At 46.7% G+C, this 24,939-nt stretch overlaps 1 protein-coding gene across 4 annotated transcripts in view; it reads right to left on the bottom strand.

Moving 5' to 3' along the window:
• Positions 1–520: 520 nt before the first annotated feature.
• SETD9 (SET domain containing 9) overlaps positions 521–24,939 on the bottom strand; it is a 60,768-nt gene continuing 36,349 nt past the window's right edge. For 2 of the 4 annotated variants that reach the window (XM_063962593.1, XM_063962624.1), the window contains exons 4-6: positions 22,434–22,549; positions 4,630–4,735; positions 521–878 (exon numbers count right to left, since the gene is read on the bottom strand). In XM_063962593.1, coding sequence (XP_063818663.1) covers positions 791–878; positions 4,630–4,735; positions 22,434–22,549 — 310 coding nt within the window. In that variant the 3' untranslated portion in view covers positions 521–790. Of the gene's footprint in view, positions 879–4,609; positions 4,736–22,433; positions 22,550–24,939 lie in introns of all 4 variants that reach the window. The other 2 variants (XM_063962604.1, XM_063962615.1) reach the window with 2 other exon arrangements.

Here is a 24,939-nt window from a genome sequence, read left to right as displayed (position 1 = left end):
AAGGTGGGTTAGGGTGAAGGGGGGCCAGGGTTAGCTGACATTTTAGCGCACTGTCAGGATGTATATTGCCAGCCGGCATCCTGGTCACCTGGATATCGTATGTATTCCATTAATAGAAAGGAAGAACTAAATAAAGCTCTATGTAACTTTATAGATTCGGGTGGCAGTGGTGTAGGAACTTGCCTCACCGGAGTTCCAGAGATACTGTAGGTATAACTCCAATGTCACTTCCCATGGTGCAGTGTGTTACATGCACCATGCTCCTTTGTGATCCGCCTTGTGAATGCCTGTAAGGTATCAGCCCCACGTCAGTGGGCTTCTCAACAGAAATCCAGGTGTCTGTGACATTTGCATATTTTCACACATCTGCTGCATAAGCTTCAGCATACAACTCTGAATCAGGCCCTATTGTCTCCACATACATGTCACACACATATATACACAGATCGCTGGGCAATACATGGAAATGAGGAGGATTCTCGCATGAGCTCTGTAACAAGGCTGCAATGAGAACAGGCAATTATTTTTCTATGAAAATGTCAACGTTTTATTATTTGTCCTTTAGAAATAATAAACCCTCCAGATAAATTATAAACTGTACAACAACATGTAATTGAAGATACCACAAGACTTGATCATTCTGTAGGATTGTGTCACCTGCAGTAACCACATCACTCTGCTCTTACACCATCACAGTAGCTGTATGCGGTATTGTAGCTGTGTGTTGCCATCCGTGGTATTCAGAAGTTGTCTACCACGCTCCTCTCGTGCCCACTGATCACGTCCTGCGTCACTGGACTAGTGTGAAATAGTTTGAGAACAGTTCCTCTCCGCAATGTATGTCTCTAAAAGCAACCAGAACAACGCACCGCAATGGCCTGCACCGAAACACAAAGAAGCTTAGTTCAATGACCAGGAATCAATTCAATCCACGCACCAAATAATACCGCTCAGTTCTAACATAAAGGAGAGATCAAAGTCATTGGATGCAAAAATATCTTTCTGCAGGCAACGTGGCGGAAGTAGCCGAGAATAAAGTGCAGCTCTGTTCTGCACAGGTAGACAGAATTTAGGGCCTAATGCAGATCTGATTGCTCGCTAGGTAGTTTTTGCAGCGCTGCGATCAGATAGTCGCTGCCCATAGGGGAGTGTATTTTAGCTGTGTAAGTGTGCGATCGCATGTGCAGCCGCCCTGTACAAAAACTGTTTGTGCAGTTTCTGAGTAGGTCTGACCTTACTCAGCCACTGCGATCACTTCAGCCCGTCAGGTCCCGGAACTGACGTCAGACACCCGCCCTGCAAACGCTTGGACACGCCTGCGTTTTTCCAGACACTCCCTGAAAAAGGTCAGTTGCCACCCACAAACGCCCTCTTCCTGTCAATTTCAGCAACGATTCGCTTTGTACCCGTACGACGCGCCTGCGCATTGTGGTGCATACGCATGCGCAGTAGTGACCTGATCGCTGCACAGCGAAAAATGTTAGCGAGCGAACAGATCTGAATTAGGCCGTTAGTGCAGATCACACACTGCAGTGGAGCGATCGGTCTTATGCAGGCGGCGAAGTGTTCTGGTAGCTTACTAAGGGGGTAATTCAGACCTGATCGCTGGGTAGCGATGTCTGCAGCCCTGCGATCAGATAGTCGCCGCCTACAGAGGGAGTGTATTTTAGCTGTGCCAGTGCGCGATTACATGTGTAGCAGAGCTGCACAAACTGATTTTGTGCAGTCTCTGCGCAGCCCAGGACTTACGCAGCCGCTGCGATCACATCAGACTGTCTGGGACCGGAATTGACGTCCGGAACCCTCCGTGCAAACACATGGACACGCCTGCGTTTTTACAAACACTGCCAGAAAACGGTCAGTTGCCACCCACAAACGCCTTCTCCCTGTCAATCTCCTTGCAAACGTCCGTGTAAATGGATACTTCGCGAAAAACCCATCGCTGAGCGGCGATCCGCTTTGTACCTGTGCGACGCGCCTGCGCATTGTGGTGCATACGCATGCGCAGTTTGTATCTGAACGCCCGCTGTGCAAAAACATAGCAGCGATCAGGTCTGAATCGGCCCCTAAAGCTGGCTACACATCAGAACATTGTGTAGCCGGCCGATCCGGCCGGCGACAGTACCCTGCATTGGCAAGTGCATACACACTTGCATGATGCAAGGGAAAATGGGGCGACACACTACACCACACTACATTCGGCAGCATGGCATCATTAGTGATGTCAACTGGTTCACCCTGCAGCAGGGCCGGCAAGAAGACATCGCTAATGACACGCAGGAGAGCACAAATACGGATACACACTGAACAATCCAGCCCATATGTCTTTCCAATTTGGCCGGAAATGACATATCGGAGCGAGAACATTCTAGTGCAGGCCTGGCCAACCTGTGGCTCTCCAGCTGTTGTGACACTACAAGTCCCATCAAGCCCTGCAACAGTTTTGCTATTAGGGAATACTAAAACTCTGGCAGGGCATGCTGGGATGTGTAGTTTCACAACAGCTGGAGAGTCACAGGTTGGCCAGGCCTATTCTAGTGTGTACCCGGCTTAAGTGACGAAAAACTGAGCTTGTCAAGAAATGCACAATGCCATCTGAGGATGGTAGAATGGTTACTGACATATTCCGCAGCCGATGGACGTTCTTGCTCATGCGTGGCCATTGTATTTGACATCTCACATTTTGTGCATCGGCAACAGGGCCGCCCAGGAGCCATGATGCATCACATTAGTGCTATACTGATTACTGGCTGCCCCACTCCAGAGACTTTCATATTGGTACACTCTGGATGTAAAGCTTCCTGCTTTGCAATGATAACTGGTGAAGCAGGAGCTCCTATAGCGCAATAATAGCAGTGCTTCATACATTTGTCCCTATGTCCCTAAAATAACCTACATTCGGGGCCTGATTCACATTTGGACAGACAAAGCCTATGTTTGGGGAGATCCGGTCTGAAGGTTGACACTGTCTAGGTCGACAATGTCTAGGTCGACCACTATAGGTCGACAGTCACTAGGACGACATGGATGGAAGGTCGACAGGGTTTCTAGGTCGACATGTGCTAGGTCGACAGGTCTAAATGTCGACATGAGTTGTTGTTTTTTTTAAATCTTTTTTTGAATTTTTTCATACTTAACGATCCACGTGGACTACGATTGGAACGGTAATCTGTGCTGAGCGAAGCATGGCGAGCGAAGCGAGCCATGCGAGGGGACCCGGTGCACTAATTGGGGATCCCGGTCACTCTACAAAGAAAACGACACAAAAAAATAATTCAACCTCATGTCGACCTTTAGACCTGTCAACCTAGCAGACGTCGACCTAGAAACCCTGTCGACCTTCCATCCATGTCGACCTAGTGACTGTCGACCTATAGTGGTCGACCTAAACATTGTCGACCTAGATACTGTCGATTTGATGAACCACACCCGTTTGGGGAACTGCAGATGTGCAGAATGGGTCCTATGTAATAGCTCGCTCCTGTTTTGCAGGCGAGCCCAGATTGGCGTCTTCAGACACAGCACTCAAATCTGTGATGCTGGCACATCTGGTTCCTACAGACACCTCCTGCCGCATTTACATTTTAGTTGTATGGTACTGCACAGCCGCTTCTCCAAGGCTGTGCTATACTGTGCAAATCAGAATCCGGAACTAGGGGGTCTATGTACTAAGACTTGGAGAGAGATAAAGTGGACAGACATAAAGTACCAACCAACTAGCTCCTGTAATTTTTTTAAACACAGCCTGTAACATGGCAGTTAGGAGCTGATAGGCTGGTACTTTTATCTCCGCCCACTTTATCTCTCCACTAAGCTTAGCACAATGGGGGTCATTCCGAGTTGATCGTAGCTGTGCTAAATTTAGCACAGCTACGGTCATGAACTCAGACATGCGGGAGGACGCCCAGCACAGGGCTAGTCTGCCCCGCATGTCAGTGCCGTTTCCCCCCCCTCTTCCCCCGCAGAAGTGCAAAGGCATCGCACAGCGGCGATGCCTTTGCACTTCAAGAGTAGCTTCTGGCCAGCGCAGCTTTAGCGTGCTGGCTGGGAGCTACTCATTGCTCCCCGGCCCGCAGTGGCTGCGTGTGACGTCACGCATCTGCTGTGGGCCACTCCCCGCACGGTCTGGCCACGCCTGTGTTGGCCAGACCGCGCCCAACAAAACGGCGGCCAAACACCGCCGTTTCGCCCCCTTCCGCCCATCAACCGCCTCTGCCTGTCAATCAGGCAGAGGCGATCGTAGCACAGCGACGGGCGGCCATGCGCCGGCGCACTGTGGCGCCGATGCATGCGCAGTCCTGACCCAAACGCTACGCTGTGAAAAACTGACCCCCATAGACCCCTAGGTTCCCAGGCCACTGCACCCAACAGCACACTCCTCTCCCTGCTATACAATGAGAGAGGATGGACTGATTTATAGCAGCTGTGAAATAATACTGAGCCATAAAGGATTTCCCCATTTTTTTAATCAGTAAATTTGAACTCCCTACAAGAGGGTAGAATATGCTATGTTAGTGTGTCCCTGTTACTATAGGAAGTGTCTATTAAAGGGGGTCTCTAAATACCAAAGTAATAGTGAAGCCACAGAGTTGGCTGTCATAATACAAACCTTATTCCATGAATACAAACCCTTCCATATCTTGTGAGTAGCGGACATTCGGGATGTACTGTCTCAGCTCAACTGGGAAAGTGTCAGGTATATCGTATTCCTGATAACATACATTAGCCGCACACTCTGTGGAAAGGAGAACCCAGTTACCTTCTGTATATGTTATGGCCAATAAACATAAAATGCATCTTGCTTTATTCTGAACAGCTTTCAATAATATTCAACGTTATATATCATATAAACCCGTCTGTAACCCTGATGACAGCTTTCAGAGCCAGACAGAGAGCAGGATGGGTAAAGGGCATCATGGTTGCAGTAAGATGTATAACAAAGGGGGAGATGTATAAAATCTTCTAATGCGCACAAGTGAAGGTGCCATCTATAGCAAATAATCACTTCCTAGCTATCATTTATCTAGTATATTCTAGAAAATTATACATGGAAGCTGCTATGCTGAGATCCGGTGAGGAACTCGGCATTTGGGATCCTGGCAGGCATATCAACGACGCCGGAATCCCGACATGTATCGCAATGCCAGTGTTGGAATCCATAATCCCGGGATTCAGAAGGAAGGACTGCTTGGCTGTGCAGCGAGGTAAGGTGCGGGGGGTGGTTAGGTGTGGGCTTGTGGGGGGAGGGTTAGGCTGCGGGCAGGGAGGGTTAGAGTTAGGCTGCAGGTAGGGAGGGTTGGGCTGCGGGCAGGGAGGGTTAGAGTTAGGCTGCAGGTAGGGAGGGTTAGGCTGCGGGCAGGGAGGGTTAGAGTTAGGCTGCAGGTAGGGAGGGTTAGGCTGCGGGCAGGGAGGGTTAGATTTAGGCTGTGGGCAGGTAGGGAGGGTTAGGCTGCGGGCAGGGAGGGTTAGAGTTAGGCTGCAGGTAGGGAGGGTTAGGCTGCGGGCAGGGAGGGTTAGGCTGCGGGAAGGGAGGTTTAGAGTTAGGATGCAGGTAGGGAGGGTTAGGCTGCGGGCAGGGAGGGTTAGAGTTAGGCTGCAGGTAGGGAGGGTTAGGCTGCGGTCAGGGAGGGTTAGAGTTAGGCTGTAGTTAGGGAGGGTTAGGCTGTGGGCAGGAAGGGTTAGAGTTAGGCTGCAGGTAGGGAGGGTTAGGCTGCGGGCATGGAGGGTTAGAGTTAGGCTGCAGGTAGGGAGGGTTAGGCTGCGGGCAGGGAGGTTTAGAGTTAGGCTGCAGGTAGGGAGGGTTAGGCTGCGGGCAGGGAGGTTTAGAGTTAGGCTGCAGGTAGGGAGGGTTAGGCTGCGGGCAGGGAGGTTTAGAGTTAGGCTGCAGGTAGGGAGGGTTAGGCTGCGGGCAGGGAGGGTTAAAGTTAGGCTGCAGGTAGGGAGGGTTAGGCTGCGGGCAGGGAGAGTTAGAGTTAGGCTGCAGGTAGGGAGGGTTAGCCTGCGGGCAGGGAGGGTTAGAGTTAGGCTGCAGGTAGGGAGGGTTAGGCTGCGGGCAGGGAGGGTTAGTGTTAGGCTGCAGGTAGGGAGGGTTAGGCTGCGGGCAGGGATGGTTAGAGTTAGGCTGCAGGTAGTGAAGGTTAGGCTGCGGGCAGGGAGGTTTAGAGTTAGGCTGCAGGTAGCTAGGGTTCGGCTGCGGGCAGGGAGGTTTAGAGTTAGGCTGCAGGTAGGGAGGGTTAGGCTGCAGGCAGGGAGGGTTACAGTTAGGCTGCAGGTAGGGAGGGTTAGGCTGCGGGCAGGGAGGGTTAGTGTTAGGCTGCAGGTAGGGAGGGTTAGGCTGCGGGCAGGGAGGGTTAGAGTTAGGCTGCAGGTAGGGAGGGTTGGGCTGCGGGCAGGGAGGTTTAGAGTTAGGCTGCAGGTAGGGAGATTTAGGCTGCGGGCAGGGAGGGTTAGAGTTAGGCTGCAGGTAGGGAGGGTTAGGCTGCGGGCAGGGAGGTTTAGGCTGCGGGGAAGGGGTTAGGAAGATTAGAGCTACCATAGTTACCTTTTAGGTGTTGGGATCTTAAGCGTCAGAATGCCACTGTTGGTATTCTGACTGCCAGCATCCCGAGTGCCGAGCCCCCGATACCTCCCCGTTATGATGAGATGTGTAACTTCACTTTAGAAGGTTTGAGACATCTCCTCCAACGTTGCATACAGTACAAAACAGCTTTGCTTCTATCTAGTTATGGAAGAGCTGCTGCAAACACACCAAAGGCTGGATGTAATCTCCAACAACATAAGGGTCTTGGAGTGTGGTTAAATTATTAGAAAATTCACAGTAGAGGGAAATGGGGAATATAGCAGTATAATAGTAGTGTGTTTACTGATTACATCCCCTACACACAGTCACTGGGTGAGATTAAAATAACATATCACGCCCAATTTCCTTTCTAAAATGATCTCCGTTATCGCGCATATTGTGCCCATAGTAATCAGGTTTACTGTGTAAAGGATCGGGTGCCTCGCTACTCCAGGGGTAGCAAGCTGAAATAATGATACCACGTCCCTGAGGGCAGAAACAGAATGAGTGTGGAAAGGGGTGAAAATAATTGAATCTCCCCCAGCGAGTGAGTGAGTGAGTGTAGTCTGTGAGTGCAGATTATCATTTCTCTAGAACCCAGTGTCTCCTGAATATTGCTTACATTATTATCATTTATTTGTATGGCGCCACAAGGGTTCTGCAGCAGCTAACAAAAGGGGTCATTTAGATCTGATCGCTGCTGTGCGTTTTCGCACTGCAGGCGATCAGATCCGAACTGCACGTGTCTGAGCCACAATGCGCAGGCGCATCGGACGGCTACAACAGGCATTGGCGGTCAGCGACGGGATAGTGCGAAGGATCCGTTCGCACGGGCGTTCGCAAGCTGACTGACAGGAAGAGGCCGTTTGTGGGTGGCAACAGACCGTTTTCAGAGAGTGTCTGGAAAAACCCAGGTGGGCTCAAGCGTTTTCAGGGAGGGTGTCTGACGTCAGCTCCGACCCTGATCAGTCTGATTCTATCGCACTGGAAGAGTCAGTCCCGGGCTGCGCACATACTGTACAAGCAGCTCTGCTACACATGCGATCGCACACTTGCACAGCTAAAATACACTCCCCCTGTAGGTGGCAGCTATCTGATCGCTGGGCACCAAAAAACGCAGCCCAGTGATCAGATCTGAATGACCCCAAAGTGCATAACCAAATTAACAAAACAAGAAAACAGCGACTTACAGTGAAAGACAAGTATAAGGTATCTACACATTGCTGCATCAGGGGTCATGACACTGAGCTAAGCATCAGGGTGGCAGGAACCGAGGGTTAGGTGCTGTTGTAGGGAGTATGGAGTGGAAGATAGTCTAAGTAAAAGAAGGAAAAGCACATGAGGTGACACAGATATGGTAGACGCAGGTTTGGGGAACCGGCGGCCCTCCAGCTGCTTTTGAACTGCACATCCCAGCATGCCCTGCAACTGTTTTAGCATTGCCAAATAGCAAAACTGTAGCAGGGCATGCTGGTATGTCTACTTCAACAGCTGGAGGGTCAAAGGTTCCCCACCCCTAGGGTAGAGGGTCAGGATGAGAGAAGGCTGGGTTTGATGGAGAAGTGGATCTTGAGAGCCTGTTTGAAGTTTTGTAGAGAGGTGGAGAGTCTGATAGGGAGAGGTAGAGAATTCCAGAGATAGGGAGCCCCACAGCCAAAATCTTGGGAGGCAAGAATGAGAGGAAAAAACAACAAGTGGAGGCTGCGCTAAATTTGTTCAATATAACAACAATGCAGGTGTGTCTAATAATTCCACAATTTAATAATAATAAAAAGGATAATACACTAAAGTTTTAGGTAAATACACGATAAAAATGCATGCATCAATAATAAAAATGTAAGAAACTCGAATAGTGCAATGAATAAATTCAGGGTTACCCAAACCGCCAGGAATTGGAAGCAGTTGAATATATAGGAAGTCCATTCCAGTAATTGTTCCCCTATAGTAGCAGTGTCCAGTTTGAACAGTTTTTAGGAGGTAAGCATTGTCCAATGTGTTGGCAAATAACCGCTAGAGGATGTAGTACTCCAAGATTTTTGATGGTGAGCTCCTCATGCAATACGGTTGGTATGATTCATCGGTTTAGCTTGCTATTAAAGATCCTCCAAATATAGATGATATTCTGGACTGAGTAGGGGATACAGCGAAACGCGTCAAGTGTACAGGGACCCTCGCCAGGAACTCACTATTAGAAGACTGGACCATCCCCTACTCAATCCAGAATATCATCTATATTTGGGAGGTCAGATCATAGGAGATTACAACAGTCCAATTTGGAGGTGATCAGTCAGTGGATGAGGGTCTTAGTAGCATCCAAGGTGAGAAAGGGACTGATCCTGGAAATATTTATGAGCTCGAAACGGCAGGACTGCGAGAGGGACTGAATGTGTGGTTTGAGGGAGCGGGAGGAATCAAGGACAACTCCAAGACATCGCACTTGGGGGCTAGAGGAGATAACTGTGCTATCAATATATAATAAAATTGTGTGAGGTGAGGTAGTGCGGGAGAGAGGGAAGATGGTCAGCTCAGGCTAAGGGTGCGTACACGCTATGCAATATCGGCTGATATCGGCCAGTTCGTTGCGATATTGTGTAGTGTGTATGCTCGATACAGGATACAATGCGCGCTCCTGCTGGTCGTATACTGCATGTGCGATATTGCTTACGAGCGCCATGCTCCTCGCCCCCGTCGCAGCTGACATCGGCAAGTGTGTATGCACTTACCGATGTCAGGGCCCTATTGCAGGCCCCAGCCCTAGACATGTTAAATTAAAGATAGTACTAGGACATCAAAGAAGAGATAGCAGAGAGACAGTTGGAGGTATTACAGAGGATAGACGGGGAGAGGAAAGGTTGAGTTAAGGTAGATTTTATAAATTACATGAGTGATGTAACGAGTTACTACTGACGCTAAATTATCAGGAATGCTGGTTCGGATTACCAATATGGCTGTCCCCAGTTTATATAGGCAGCTAATTCCCTCTTAGGGAAAGGTACGATAAACCAACAGAAAGAAATCTCTGTGATGCCAATCCTGCCTATTCATGAGGTGTGACTTGTTACATATTACACTTGTCAAAGTCAGAAAAATATCTCTATACACACTGCCATATTTGCACCTCATTCTGGTCCGCGCTGCGCATGCGTGCGCTCTCCCGTGCGTGCGCATACTCACAGTCGCGGGCACCCGCAGGCGCACGGTATGCGTATTTACGGTAGAGTTTATGTGATCGTAGCGTGCGACTCAATCGTTACATATTTTCAGTAATAATGTAATTTGTAGATCATGGTCCCTTTGATAGATTCTGAAAGTTTAGTTAATATAGCATGTTCCTGAACAGAGAGATCCCTCTTTGTATTGTACGAAGTGTCTAACAGGGGTCATACAGTGGTGTTTGGTACCCATCGGAAGAGTATTTAAATAGCAATATTCCGGTGTTGGTTTGGAGCGGATTAATCGCTCATGCGAATAGTTATGGACATAAGAAGTTTATGTCCATTTACTATTATTTGTTCTTATTTAGTCATGCGGCGGGAAACTCAGTATCCCACCCACCTGAACAGTTGGAAGCAGTCACAGCCCACCTGTATGAATCAACCTATGACCTTTTGTTATAATGCGAAGCCGAATTCCTGTGTCCAATGAACAATGAGATTGTAGGGACCATTGAATTGTATTGTGTGTGGGGCATAAATAGGCAGGCCGACCATATCCAGTTCACTCTCTTCAACGGTTCTCATTGCTGATAATCGGGAGCTGGATATCGAGGCGCATGCGATCGTTTCCCCTTGTGCGTAAGTGTTTCTCCGCAATCATATTGATCTTCTTGTTATTCCGAGCCAATCTCTCTCAATTTCTCTCTCTCTCTCTCTCTCCTTCTCTTTCTCCCTTAAATTGTATTGTATTGTATTTCCTGTGTAGTTATCTGGTTAGGTAGTCTATGTTATATTGTAGTGTATGACTTGTATTGTGTTTAACTCTTTTGCAAGTATAGCATTCATAATATATATTTTAGGCGTTGGACCCTGAGTACGGTATCTGAGTGTTTCTTATAGTATTAAGTATTCTCAGAGCGTCGGTGACGCTCGAACAGCTTTAAAGGTAATAAGGTTATACTGTGTTGCATTTACACTCTAACATTACACTAAGGTTTTACTGCACAATACACTGTTTATGGTTTAGATACAAAGGTTTAATATAGTGAGCGTCAGCGCCGCTGGTGATCTCCTCGTGGTCCCGAGCGTCCGCTACGCTATAGCGAATCATTACGTTAGTTAACAGCCAATAACGTGCCTGCCTGTGATCTCTTGGCCGTGAGTGAACGTGACGCTTGAGCGTCTCGATCACGGCAAAGCGATTGTTACGCAACTAGCGTACCCTTACGGTACTTCATACGTAGATAGCGTACAGTGTTCTTAGACCTCATAAAGGGTATTATATACGATAAATATTTAGCTTTATCAATTGCGGGCTCGTCCTGTCCTTCACATATCTACACTAGGTAATTTCAGCAGACATTATCCAGCAGCAAAGGGCGGGAGATCATATTCCTCGTAGTGCTGTTTGGATAAGCGTCTGCTTCTCTTAGTAAAGGGTGCTGAAGGAATCCGGGAACCGGAGGTAAGAACAAAACAATAGTGTCTTTTTAAAACTGTTTATTTTTCTGTCTTGCGTACACACGCACGCACACATATATATCTGCATTTCCTTTTCATTTGTGTATTTTCGTATATCACTCTTCTGTTTGCCAGTTTTATAGTTGATAAACGTGCTTAGAGAGAGTTGTCACTATTTCATAGTTTAAGAGTAAAGATAATATAGTTAAAGTATAGACAAACACACAGCTGTGCCTAAGAGACAAGGCGAAGTCAGTGTGGTGCGTGGTAGATGATAAAGGATCATCTACATTGATAAACGTATAAATTGTGTTACGGTGGATCTTTGCTTTGCGTACACGTGTCTCTAACAAAAGACTGAGACTTGCGTACGCAATCCAAGGGCCGACGCACGCAGCGTATATTACGCAACGGAGCGTACGGGTACGCCCACGTAACTCAAATCACAAGTTTTTTTTTTTTTTCTCTCCTCTCAACGCGATAAGTAGCGCCACGCGGTAAATAACGCCAGGCGATAAATCGCGCAAATTTTTTTTTTAATTCCAAATTTAAATTAATAGATCCTTCTCCTAATTTGTAACACATCTGGTCTAAAGAGAAATTTCTGCGCAGAAATAGAAATAGAAACAAAAGTGTACAGGTGGTGAGTGAGTGTGTTGTATACAATTTTACAGGTTGAACCACAAGAAAAGTCGAGTTCTCGTGAGGTACATGCGTGTAAGTGACGTACATGGTGGCTAGGGAGGCATCCCTGGTTAAAACATACAATTTGAGCATTAGGAGTGTAGCAGACCAGGAGGTCATACTGTAACAGACCAGGAGGTCATAGCAGACCAACAGGTTCAGGTACAGCAGACAAGGAAGTCCGCTATACAGTCCACAGGCACAACACCAAGAAAGGGTTGGTGCAACACCCATATAGGCCATATAAGCTCTGGCTGAAGGAATTCGCAGCCGCAATTTTCGATTCCACTGGTCGCTCAGTACATAAGATTAGTTGCTTGTGTACTAAACGACTGTACCGCACGTAATTGTGTGCATTAGTAAACCTGACCGGTACTATTTGTGTACGAAAGTCATAAACGCTATTTGTACATTCTAACGTGATTTGTGTAATTTTTTTTATTTTAAGGGAAGTTCGCTGCTCACTCAGGAACTATCCAGCAACCAATAGTTACTGGAAAGAGTAAGTGTTCTTCGGAGCACCCTCACAGGTTCCAGTAAATAGAGGTTCAGGTCGCAGGGGCCCTAGGTCGAGTACGCCAGCACCATATCGGTGTGATCAGGTCGTATTGGTCGGCGTGGGCGAGTGAGTGGGGTACTCGGTAAACCGCCACCGTCAGCCTATTTTGGACATTTGGTTTGCGTAAGGGTTGGTTGAATAAAGCAACACCTTCGAACTATGGGGGCCACTTGTTCAGGTAGGGGGCGATCAACCTCGGTTCGGGTTGATTCAGTGAACCGACCAATTGGGTCGGCAAGGTATGTAATGTGTGAGAAATACGGAAGTCACACAGAAGCTTTATGTGATGAATGGGAGAGAATGACAGTACATGACGGGGAGAAATTCCCAAGAGTAGGTAGCTTCAGCACAGAAGTGTTAACGAATTTAAGGAGAAGGATATGTCTCATTAAATCAACAAAGAGACGAATCAAACATTACGATTATTTGCAGTTGTGGCAACAGGAAGGTGACATACAGAGAGGATTGGCTCAGGCGGCGGGATCTGGCTCAATCAGAAAACTGATAGCCACGGCCCCACCGCCACCATACATATCAGGAGAGAAATTGGTTGCGGAGAATGACGCACTAAGGTGTAACACACAAACACTTAGCAACTGTATAAATGTTAAAGATAATGTTAACCAATTAACCAATGCAAGTATTAACCCGTGCAAGTTGTACCCTGTTTTGAACTTTCCTCAGGAGTGTGATCAAGAAGACGAATCGGCAACAATTTCAGCGCTCTCTCTAGCAGCCACCATAGCAGAGACCACAGTAGGCACAGCTCCACCCACGAGATTAGTAACAAAGGCCCCTAGCGGAGGGATAGGTGAGGTCGTATCTACAGGTAAGTACGGCACCATACACTATGCTGAAGCCATTTCACCACAGGCTGTAGAACCCACACAGAGTGATGTTGTTAGAGTTACTCCTGTTAGGGTAATAGCTGTTCCAAATGGGAAAACTGACACATCAGGAGTCACCCCTGTGAGGAACATTGCCATGTACACCCCATTTTCCCGAATGGAATTAAGGACCATAGTGTCTGAATTCCCTGACCCTAGAAAAGACTTAGTTGCCAGTCAAAAATACATCAGAGACTTAGGTAACACTGTAGAGCCCAACAATAAAGACTGGCAGATATTGCTGAGAGCATGTTTACCCTCCAATGTTGACGCAACTCAATTTTTAGCTGATTGCGGATTAGATCAGGATGTACCTCTTACAGATGTGTACAACAAAGATAATGTAAAAAGAATAAACTTACAGTTAAAAGAGTATTTCCCAGCGGTAGTCAGATGGAACAAGATATTCTCCATTAAACAGAAGGAGTCAGAGACAGCTGCAGAGTATTTTCACAGAGTATTATCAGAAATGGCAAAATACACAGGCATAGAGGACATTAAAACAAACATAAACCATCGAGAAGTAGCAGTATCGGTACTGATGGATGGTTTAAAAGAATCATTAAAGACTAGGGTACAAACCACACAACCATGTTGGCGAGGTCTGTCTGTGGCTACTTTGAGAGAGGCTGCTATTGATCACGATAGGAACATCACCAGACACAGGGAACAACAAAGTGATAAGTTAATGGCCGTAAGTATACAGGCCCTGACCACAAGGCAGCCTTTGATTGTATCACCAAACCCTGTGGGTAAGTCAAGTGTGGTTACTTGTTATTCTTGTCATAAACAGGGACACATGGCACGAGATTGTAGAGTAAAGAATGTACGAAACTCATACCAACCCCCTAGACAACGACACGACACACGACATTGGGATCAGGGTCCGCAGAAACGGAGTTATGAGCCACATGCAGGGGAAACAAAAAGATACCCCCCGAACAGAGACTGGCAAGCCTCTGGTAGCTCCCAATTAACTCCATCACAAGTAGTTGCTGCCAGCGGGATTCAGGGAGGTCACCATACCCAATAGGGGTGTGGCCATACCTGTAATCTGCAGCCAGTAAAATTGATTGCAAGTCTTGGAAGTGAACCAGAAATTGCAATCAATGTAGCTGGTAAATCATTAAACTTTCTTGTAGACACAGGGGCGGCCAAATCAGTGATAAATTCGACAGTTGGCATGAGGACCACTGGTAGGACAATTCCAGCCGTGGGAGTAACAGGAGTAGTCCAGCATTACCCTGTTAGCAAACCAGCAGAGATTACAATAGGGCCTTTACATACCAAGCATTCCTTTTTGCTGGCTGCATCGGCACCGACCAATCTCCTGGGAAGAGACTTACTGTGTAAAATGGGGTGCGTCATTTATTGTACTCCTGAAGGTGTATTCTTGGACATACCTGAGAATCACGCTCAGGAAGTACGAGACATGTTAGACTCCCCGTCAAAATTAATGTCACATACCACTATGACAAATAGGACTCCCTCCCAAGTAGAAGAAATGACACCTCAGATACCAGAGTCACTTTGGACTAAAGATGGACAGGACACTGGATTAATGGCAAACGTAGCTCCGGTAGTTGTACAAGTAAAAGATGGTAGGATAGCTCCAAAAATCCCACAGTACCCTCTGAAGCCAGAGGTGGAGTTAGGAGTTTACCCAGTAATAGAGCGCTTGCTACAACAGGGCATTCTGGTAAGAACGTCCAGCACTGCTAATAGTCCCATCTTCCCTGTGAAAAAGAGTGGGGGGAGGGGTTACCGGCTAGTGCAGGATCTAAGGGGGATTAACAAAATAGTTGAGAGTCAGTTCCCCGTAGTGCCAAATCCAGCTGTCATCCTAATGCAAATCCCTCCCACTGCGAAATTTTTCACTGTTATTGACCTCTGCTCCGCTTTCTTTTCGGTACCTCTGCACCCTGACAGTCAATATTTGTTTGCATTTACATACAGAGGAGTCCAATACACATGGACTCGATTACCACAAGGATTCATAGATAGCCCAAGTATATTTTCTCAGGCTTTGCATGATTGTTTACAGTCTTTCCAACCAGTGAGTGGATCAGTATTAATACAGTACGTGGATGATCTACTACTGTGTTCTGATTCATTGGAGGCATCCCTGAAGGATACGAAACAGCTCCTGTTTCATCTTTCAGACACAGGACACAAGGTTTCCAAAGACAAGTTGCAATTATGCCAAACTAAGGTAAAATATTTGGGACACTGTTTAACACAAGGACTGAGACACCTGACCGCTGATAGAATTCAAGCAATTAGAGACATGACTCTGCCACAAACCCAGCAACAGATCAGAACATTTTTAGGAATGTGTGGGTATTGCCGTAACTGGATCCCAGGGTTTTCCATCCTAGCGTTACCCTTGCAGGAAATGGTCTCCTCAAACAAACCTGATCGGATTTCGCATACAGACGAGTCTGAGGCAGCATTTGAGAGACTTAAACAGTGCCTAACGCAGGCACCAGCCTTAGGTATGCCGGACTATGGGAAACCCTTTGAACTATACGGAACAGAAAGTGCTGGTTGCGCGGCAGGCGTACTAACCCAAAAGCACGGTGATGCCAGCAGGCCAGTAGCATATTACAGCGCTCAGCTAGACACGGTAGCGCGATCCCTCCCCACATGCTTGCGAAGCGTTGCTGCGATAGCATTGCTAGTAACGAAAAGCGAAGACGTCGTGCTAGGTCACAACCTCACAATTCATACACCACATGCAGTGTCAGCCTTGTTAAATTCTGCCCAAACCAGGCACGTCTCATCAGCGCGGTTTACAAGATGGGAATTGGCACTAATGGCCCCCGTAAACATCACCATAAGGAGATGCAGTGCATTAAATCCTGCAACATATCTCCCAAGTGTGTCTGGACAGACCCAAAGGGTGGAGGATGAGAGTACTGGGGAAAGAGGATTTAATACAAAGGAAGACACTCATGATTGTATGGAATATTTGACCCAAAATTTTACCGCAAGGCCTGACATCAGTGACAACCCACTGAAAGATGCAGAACTTACGTTCTACACGGACGGTAGTTGTCATAGACAGTCAGACTCGGGAGACTTGTGTACTGGATACGCAGTCGTAGATGACCAAGGCACCATAGAAGCGGAACCGCTAGGCCCACCTCACTCAGCCCAGGTTGCTGAACTGGTCGCCCTAACCAGAGCATGTGAATTGGCTAAGGGCAAATCAGCCAATATCTACACCGATTCTAGATACGCATTCGGGGTAGTCCATGATTTCGGAGCCCTATGGCACCTCCGAAATTTCATGATGGCAGCTGGTACACCGGTAGCGCATGCAGCTCACATAAAAAGGCTTCTAACAGCGATACAGGAACCCGACAGAGTGGCTGTTATCAAATGTAAAGCACATACATATAGCCAAGACCCAGTATCGCTTGGTAACAGCCGAGCAGACGAAGCAGCTAAGTTAGCAGCTGCTACCCCCAGACAGACAGACACCACACAACTGATGGTATTTAATACCATCAACACACAGAAGTTGTGTGAGATGCAAAATGTGTGTTCCACACAGGAAAAGGCAGTCTGGAGGGCAAAGGGATATGGCCAGGAGTCCTCAGGACTCTGGACGGATGGACAAGGTAAACCGGTGGCCCCCAGAGCATACCTTCCATGTTTGGCTGAAGCAGCTCACGGGCTGACTCATCTAGGCAAGGAAGGGATGTGCAAGTTGGTAAGAGCATATTGGTGCGCCCCAGGATTCTCCTCTCATGCGAGTAAAAGAGCCATGTCATGCCTTACCTGTTTGAGAAAGAATATTGGAAAGGCAATACCTACAGAACCATCCCATATCCCACCTGCCGGCGGCCCTTTCCAGGTAATACAGATTGACTTCATTCAATTACCCCCTTGTCGAAATTTGAAATATGTACTTGTTTGTATAGATGTTTTTTCAAATTGGGTCGAAGCATTTCCGGCGGCCACAAATACCGCTATGTTTACTGCTAAGAAAATTGTGCAGGAATTTGTATGTAGATATGGTATCCCTAGAATTATCGAAAGTGATAGGGGTACCCATTTTACAGGTGATGTCTTTCAAGGAATGTGTAAATTGATGGGAATTGATAGCAAGCTGCACACTCCATACCGTCCACAGGCGAGTGCGAAAGTGGAAAGAGTGAACAGCACTATTAAAAATAAACTGAGTAAAGTGATGGCAGAGACAGGATTGACATGGCCAGAAGCTTTACCCATTGTACTGTACAGCATCAGAACCACTCCCAGGTCCCCTCTTAATCTGTCTCCCTTTGAAATCTTGTTTGGTCGACAACCGCATGTTATGATTAACCCTCAGGATGATTTGAAGTGTAACAATGAAGTGACTGTAAAATACTTGATTAACATGAGTAAACAGTTAAGGAATCAAAATGATAATCTGAAGTTAGTGATTCCTGATTTACCAGATAGTAATTGTCATGACATTGAACCTGGGGATTATGTAATGATACGGAATTTTCTACGCTCAGGTTGCCTTATTGACAGATGGGAAGGACCATACCAGGTCTTATTGACTAGCACTACAGCATTGAAGGTTGCTGAGAGAGAGACTTGGGTTCATTCGTCCCACTGTAAGAAGGTCGTTGATCCAGAGAAGTCCTGTGATAAGGAACAGACGGTAGAGGTTGTATCACTAGAGTGTCTGTTCCAGGAGGACTAAGGCGGCACCTGAGCATCGAGAACCACAAGATCAAAAGCAGTTGTCGATCCCCTGTTCCCTTTTTTTTTTTTTTTCTCCACTTCCCATCCCCTCTCCCTCAAATTATTTTTCTCCCCTTCTCATTCTTCTTCGTCTCCTCCTAAGATGGACTTGCCCCAAGAGACTGTGATCCGGATTTTCCTGTTGACCATGATGTTGACCAGAGCAGTCTGTTCCGGCGAGAGTACCATGGAGGTCGAGAGAGGTTCTGGAATGGGTTCTGATGATAAAGATGGAGGCGTAGTTTTCCAAGAACAACTTAACCAACAAGTAAAGGCGAGTATCAGAAAACGATCCGATAGCATTGACCATAGAAGGAATTGTGAAGGATTGTTAGCTGAAGAAAACGGTATCTGTAGGCTCTGTAACAATGTCATTGAGGATGGGTGCATTAAGAAATGCCAATCCAGTTTTAATATCCATATGGACCGGCATCCATTGAGTGACTATCACTCCTTAGTGGGTAATGTGTTAAACAAAACGGATTGTTGGGTATGCTCTCAAGTACCTCAGGGTCATAGCAAATCAGGGCTAGTACCATTTCCTTTAACGATAGAGGAGGTACTTGAGTTAAATGGTGGGAGACCGGTGGACCGGAGGTTTAATATCTCCAGCCCTCCTAGTTTGAAGCTCCACCAATACCATGTGGATAGGTCCCTATTATGTTTCAACATCTCCAATCCCCGAAAGCCGGGAAATTGGGAAGTGTCATGGAGTAACCACACCATGACCTTTTCGCATAGAGCAGATAGAATGCCTACAGAAACAGAGCTTGTACGCCACATAGCCAGTAGAGGAAAATCTTTCCGGTATAGGTATACCTTAGGAAATAGGGTTACTAGAGTTGGAGAGGTATCACCAGGATACTGTGCACATATCGTACAACCTGATACGTGTACTAAGCAGATGGAAGAATTAGGGTTAGGAGATTTCACATGGAAGGTGTGTAATATGGTTATGTCCTACTCCGTCCCATATGTTCTCCCCGATGATGCATATTTCATATGCGGGAGAAAGGCGTACAAGTGGCTTGCCCCAAACTCTGAAGGATTGTGTTATATTGGAAAAGTACTGCCTGAAGTAATGACTGTATCACATGACAAAATGAAAGACATACACCGTGGTGCCCAAGCTCCTTATACTCACACCCATTACGAGCACGTTGTTAAAAGGCACCTGATAGAGAAGACAGAGCATCCGGCCTCTGATCTGATAAGTGAATCCACCGGGATTCAATTCTTAATCGCGTTAGATTTCACCCGCACCGCCAGAGGAGTGCTGAATTATAAATACATATCTGCGCTCGCAAACTTGTTAGATAATATCACTGAAATGTATGATGACACGTTTAGGTATACTGGAAGAGAACTTCAGGCTTACAAAACAGAACTGGTACAGCATAGAATGGTTCTCAATTACCTCACAGCAGTGACAGGCGGATATTGTGTCACACTGGCAACACAATACGGCGTGAAATGTTGCACATATATTACGAATAGCACCGAGGATCCGGTCGAGGTCATAGACCAAAAGATGGACGATATTCTCCAATTGAAGTGGGAATTTCGCAGGAGACACAATCTCACTCTTGCTGCTGTAGGTAATGAGCTGACTGGTTGGGTGTCATGGTTGAACCCGCGAAATTGGTTTTCTGGTTTAGGAGAATGGGCTCAAGGAGTCATAATGGATGTTGGGAAGTTTCTCCTATGTATCTTAGGTGTTGTCATATCGATTGGATTGATATTTAGATGCGGTCAGGCTTTAATGAAGTGCAAACATCGTACAAGGGTAATGAGTTTGAGGAGTGGGGAAACTGTAATTCCAATGGACTTGATTTACGACCCAAATGTAGAAACAATGATGTGATGAAAATGCGATTTCTACGGTCCGTTTCTTTCACCTGTTTTTCCGTTTTCTCCAAGGTAACAAGACCCACTTGGACGAGGAATTTGATGAGCCGATATACAGACAACAGAGGGATTAAAGAAGAAGTTTGACAACCTGATACACAGATTTTTGATGAACTATGCCATGGATCCCCAGTTTCCCTAGAAATTTTAAAATTACGCTAGCCCAACACTTTTGTAAATCTATGGACATTGACAGCTTTGCTCGCACCTTATGAGCAAAAGCACAAAGAAGACTGCATTCAACAGACACCAAACAAGACCTCAATCGACGACTGTACATTTACCTGACATAGAATACCACCGCATTTACCGTAATTATGTCTTTTCTTCATTTCTACAACCCTCAGGTAATGACACACATAGTCGATAGGGAATACAGGCACAGATATCAGCAATCACATATCTCCCCCATTCATGTATCATCAACTAAAATGTGCTCCCCCATTTTGTTACAACCAAAGCCGAAAAGAGCTCGGTAAAGTTTGACAGCCCATCCACAGACCCGTACCACGGGATAAGAAGGAATTCACATGTATACTTCGCAATACCTCGAAGCTTGATTTAAAACACGTACGGCACGATGATACATGACCCCCAAGCACAGATTCATACACACATGCTTCTGCTATCTCACTAGGTCATACCCTTTTCCTACCTTCTCCTCTCCTCCCCTACCCAACCATGTAAATGTATTAACCCCTGACATATATTTTTCTCTTTTGAAATGTTTTAGAAGGTGGCAGTTATTATTGACTGCCAAAGGGTGGACTGTCAAAGTCAGAAAAATATCTCTATACACACTGCCATATTTGCACCTCATTCTGGTCCGCGTTGCGCATGCGTGCGCTCTCCCGTGCGTGCGCATACTCACAGTCGCGGGCACTCGCAGGCGCACGGTATGCGTATTTACGGTAGAGTTTATGTGATCGTAGCGTGCGACTCAATCGTTACATATTTTCAGTAATAATGTATTTTGTAGATCATGGTCCCTTTGATAGATTCTGAAAGTTTAGTTAATATAGCATGTTCCTGAACAGAGAGATCCCTCTTTGTATTGTACGAAGGGTCTAACAGGGGTCATACAGTGGTGTTTGGTACCCATCGGAAGAGTATTTAAATAGCAATATTCCGGTGTTGGTTTGGAGCGGATTAATCGCTCATGCGAATAGTTATGGACATAAGAAGTTTATGTCCATTTACTATTATTTGTTCTTATTTAGTCATGCGGCGGGAAACTCAGTATCCCACCCACCTGAACAGTTGGAAGCAGTCACAGCCCACCTGTATGAATCAACCTATGACCTTTTGTTATAATGCGAAGCCGAATTCCTGTGTCCAATGAACAATGAGATTGTAGGGACCATTGAATTGTATTGTGTGTGGGGCATAAATAGGCAGGCCGACCATATCCAGTTCACTCTCTTCAACGGTTCTCATTGCTGATAATCGGGAGCTGGATATCGAGGCGCATGCGATCGTTTCCCCTTGTGCGTAAGTGTTTCTCCGCAATCATATTGATCTTCTTGTTATTCCGAGCCAATCTCTCTCAATTTCTCTCTCTCTCTCTCTCCTTCTCTTTCTCTCTCATTTTCCCTTAAATTGTATTGTATTGTATTTCCTGTGTAGTTATCTGGTTAGGTAGTCTATGTTATATTGTAGTGTATGACTTGTATTGTGTTTAACTCTTTTGCAAGTATAGCATTCATAATATATATTTTAGGCGTTGGACCCTGAGTACGGTATCTGAGTGTTTCTTATAGTATTAAGTATTCTCAGAGCGTCGGTGACGCTCGAACAGCTTTAAAGGTAATAAGGTTATACTGTGTTGCATTTACACTCTAACATTACACTAAGGTTTTACTGCACAATACACTGTTTATGGTTTAGATACAAAGGTTTAATATAGTGAGCGTCAGCGCCGCTGGTGATCTCCTCGTGGTCCCGAGCGTCCGCTACGCTATAGCGAATCATTACGTTAGTTAACAGCCAATAACGTGCCTGCCTGTGATCTCTTGGCCGTGAGTGAACGTGACGCTTGAGCGTCTCGATCACGGCAAAGCGATTGTTACGCAACTAGCGTACCCTTACGGTACTTCATACGTAGATAGCGTACAGTGTTCTTAGACCTCATAAAGGGTATTATATACGATAAATATTTAGCTTTATCACACTGGATATAGAATGTGCTGATTTTTTAATCCCATTACAAAGAGATTACTCTGTATCATTACAATGCTGCATGTATTCCGGAGCACTCAGTGCTCCTTGGAACATTGTGACTTGCTATATGACAAGTTCCCCTGGAGAATGTTACGTGTAAGCAAGAAATCACTTTGCACCATTACAGAAACAGACTGGTCCTGTAGATCAATGAAGAGGCAGTGAAGTCCTCCAAACCTGCTCTGTGTTCCAGGCTGCCCTTTATGACATTAATATAAGTGATGCGCAGTGATAGCAAAGGGCCAATTCAGACATACCATTAGAACAGTTATTCACATACTGTCCCACAGCCAGTGGATTACGCGGCGAGCTGGTCAGCCAGGTGGAATCACACATTTTCAATGGTCCTAGCTGGTCTCTCCTGCTGCAAGACCTGAGACACAAATATTACACTGGCGATTAGATGTCTATGTAAAACACTTCTCATGCGTTCTGCATTTCTCTACCACTCTCCCATTGTCCCCTATCCCAACCAATTCTCAATGGTCTATTCCAAGGAATGGAGGCAATTTGCTTTTCTCTATCGTCCTAAGTGGATGCTGGGGTTCCTGAAAGGACCATGGGGAATAGCGGCTCCGCAGGAGACAGGGCACAAAAAAGTAAAGCTTTTACCAGATCAGGTGGTGTGCACTGGCTCCTCCCCCTATGACCCTCCTCCAGACTCCAGTTAGATTTTGTGCCCGAACGAGAAGGGTGCAATCTAGGTGGCTCTCCTAAAGAGCTGCTTAGAGAAAGTTTAGCTTAGGTTTTTTACTTTACAGTGAGTCCTGCTGGCAACAGGATCACTGCAACGAGGGACTTAGGGGAGAAGTAGTGAACTCACCTGCGTGCAGAGTGGATTTGCTGCTTGGCTACTGGACACTAGCTCCAGAGGGACGATCACAGGTACAGCCTGGATGGTCACCGGAGCCGCGCCGCCGGCCCCCTTGCAGACGCTGAAGAGAGAAGAGGTCCAAAATCGGCGGCTGAAGACTCCTGAGTCTTCATAAAGGTAGCGCACAGCACTGCAGCTGTGCGCCATTTTCCTCTCAGCACACTTCACACAACAGTCACTGAGGGTGCAGAGCGCTGGGGGGGGCGCTCTGAGAGGCAAATAAAAACCTTATTAGAGGCAAAAAATACCTCACATATAGCCCACAGAGGCTATATGGAGATATTTAACCCCTGCCTAACTTCAAAAATAGCGGGAGACGAGCCCGCCGTAAAAGGGGCGGGGCCTATCTCCTCAGCACACAGCGCCATTTTCTCTCACAGAAAAGCTGGAGAGAAGGCTCCCAGGCTCTCCCCTGCACTGCACTACAGAAACAGGGTTAAAACAGAGAGGGGGGGCACTGATTTTGGCGATATTGTATATATATAAAAGATGCTATAAGGGAGAAACACTTATATAAGGTTGTCCCTATATAATTATAGCGTTTTTGGTGTGTGCTGGCAGACTCTCCCTCTGTCTCCCCAAAGGGCTAGTGGGTCCTGTCCTCTGTCAGAGCATTCCCGGTGTGTGTGCTGTGTGTCGGTACGTGTGTGTCGACATGTATGAGGACGATGTTGGTAAGGAGGCGGAGAAATTGCCTGTAATGGTGATGTCACTCTCTAGGGAGTCGACACCGGAATGGATGGCTTATTTAGAGAATTACGTGAGAATGTCAACACGCTGCAAGGTCGGTTGACGACATGAGACGGCCGACAATCTATTAGGACCGGTCCAGGCGTCTCAGAAACACCGTCAGGGGTTTTTAAAAACGCCCATTTACCTCAGTCGGTCGACACAGACACAGACACGGACACTGAATACAGTGTCGACGGTGAATAAACAAACGTATTTCTCATTAGGGCCACACGTTAAGGGCAATGAAGGAGGTGTTACGTGTTTCTGATACTACAAGTACCACAAGAAAGGGTATTATGTGGGAGTGGAAAAAACTACCTGTAGTTTTTCCTGAATCAGATAAAATAAAATGAAGTGTGTGATGATGCGTAGGGTTACCCCGATAGCAAATATTGGCGTTATACCCTTTCCCGCCAGAAATTAGGGTACGTTGGGAAACACCCCTTAGGGTGATAAGGCGCTCACACGCTTATCAAGTGGCGTTACCGTCTCCAGATACGGCCGCCCTCAAGGAGCCAGCTGATAGGAAGCTGGAAAAATATCCTAAAAAGTATATACACACATACGGTGGTTATACTGCGACCAGCGATCGCCATCAGCCTGGAGATGCAGTGCTGGGTTGGCTTGGTCGGATTCCCTGACTGAAAATATTTTATTCATGTAGAGCATTTAATAGGATGCATTCTATATATATGTATGTGAGATGCACAGAGGGATATTTGCTCTCTGGCATCAAGATAAGTGCGTTGTCCATATCTCCCAGAAGATGTCAGGGACACGACAGTGGTCAGGTGATACAGATCCCATACGGCAGATGGAAGTATTGCTGTATAAAGGGAAGGAGTTATTTGGGGGTCGGTCCATCGGACCTGGGGACCACAGCAACAGCTGGGAAATCCAACCTTTTTTACCCCAAGTTACATCTCAGCTAAAAAAGACACCGTCTTTTCAGCCTCAATCTTTCCTTTCCCATGAGGGCATGCAGGCAAAAGGCCAGTCATATCTGCCCAGACATAGAGGTAAGGGAAGTAGACTGCAGCAGGCAGCCCTTTCCCAGGAAAAGAAGCCCTCCACCGCGTCTGCCAAGTCCTCAGCATGACGCTGGGGCCGTGCAAGCGGACTCAAGGTGGGGGGGTAGTCTCAAGAGTCTCAGGGCG

The sequence above is a fragment of the Pseudophryne corroboree genome, chromosome 1 (genome assembly GCF_028390025.1).
Source record: "Pseudophryne corroboree isolate aPseCor3 chromosome 1, aPseCor3.hap2, whole genome shotgun sequence".
Taxonomy (NCBI): Eukaryota; Metazoa; Chordata; class Amphibia; order Anura; family Myobatrachidae; genus Pseudophryne; species Pseudophryne corroboree.
Note: the sequence above shows the minus strand (reverse complement) of the source record. Positions and strands in the feature narration are given on the sequence as shown.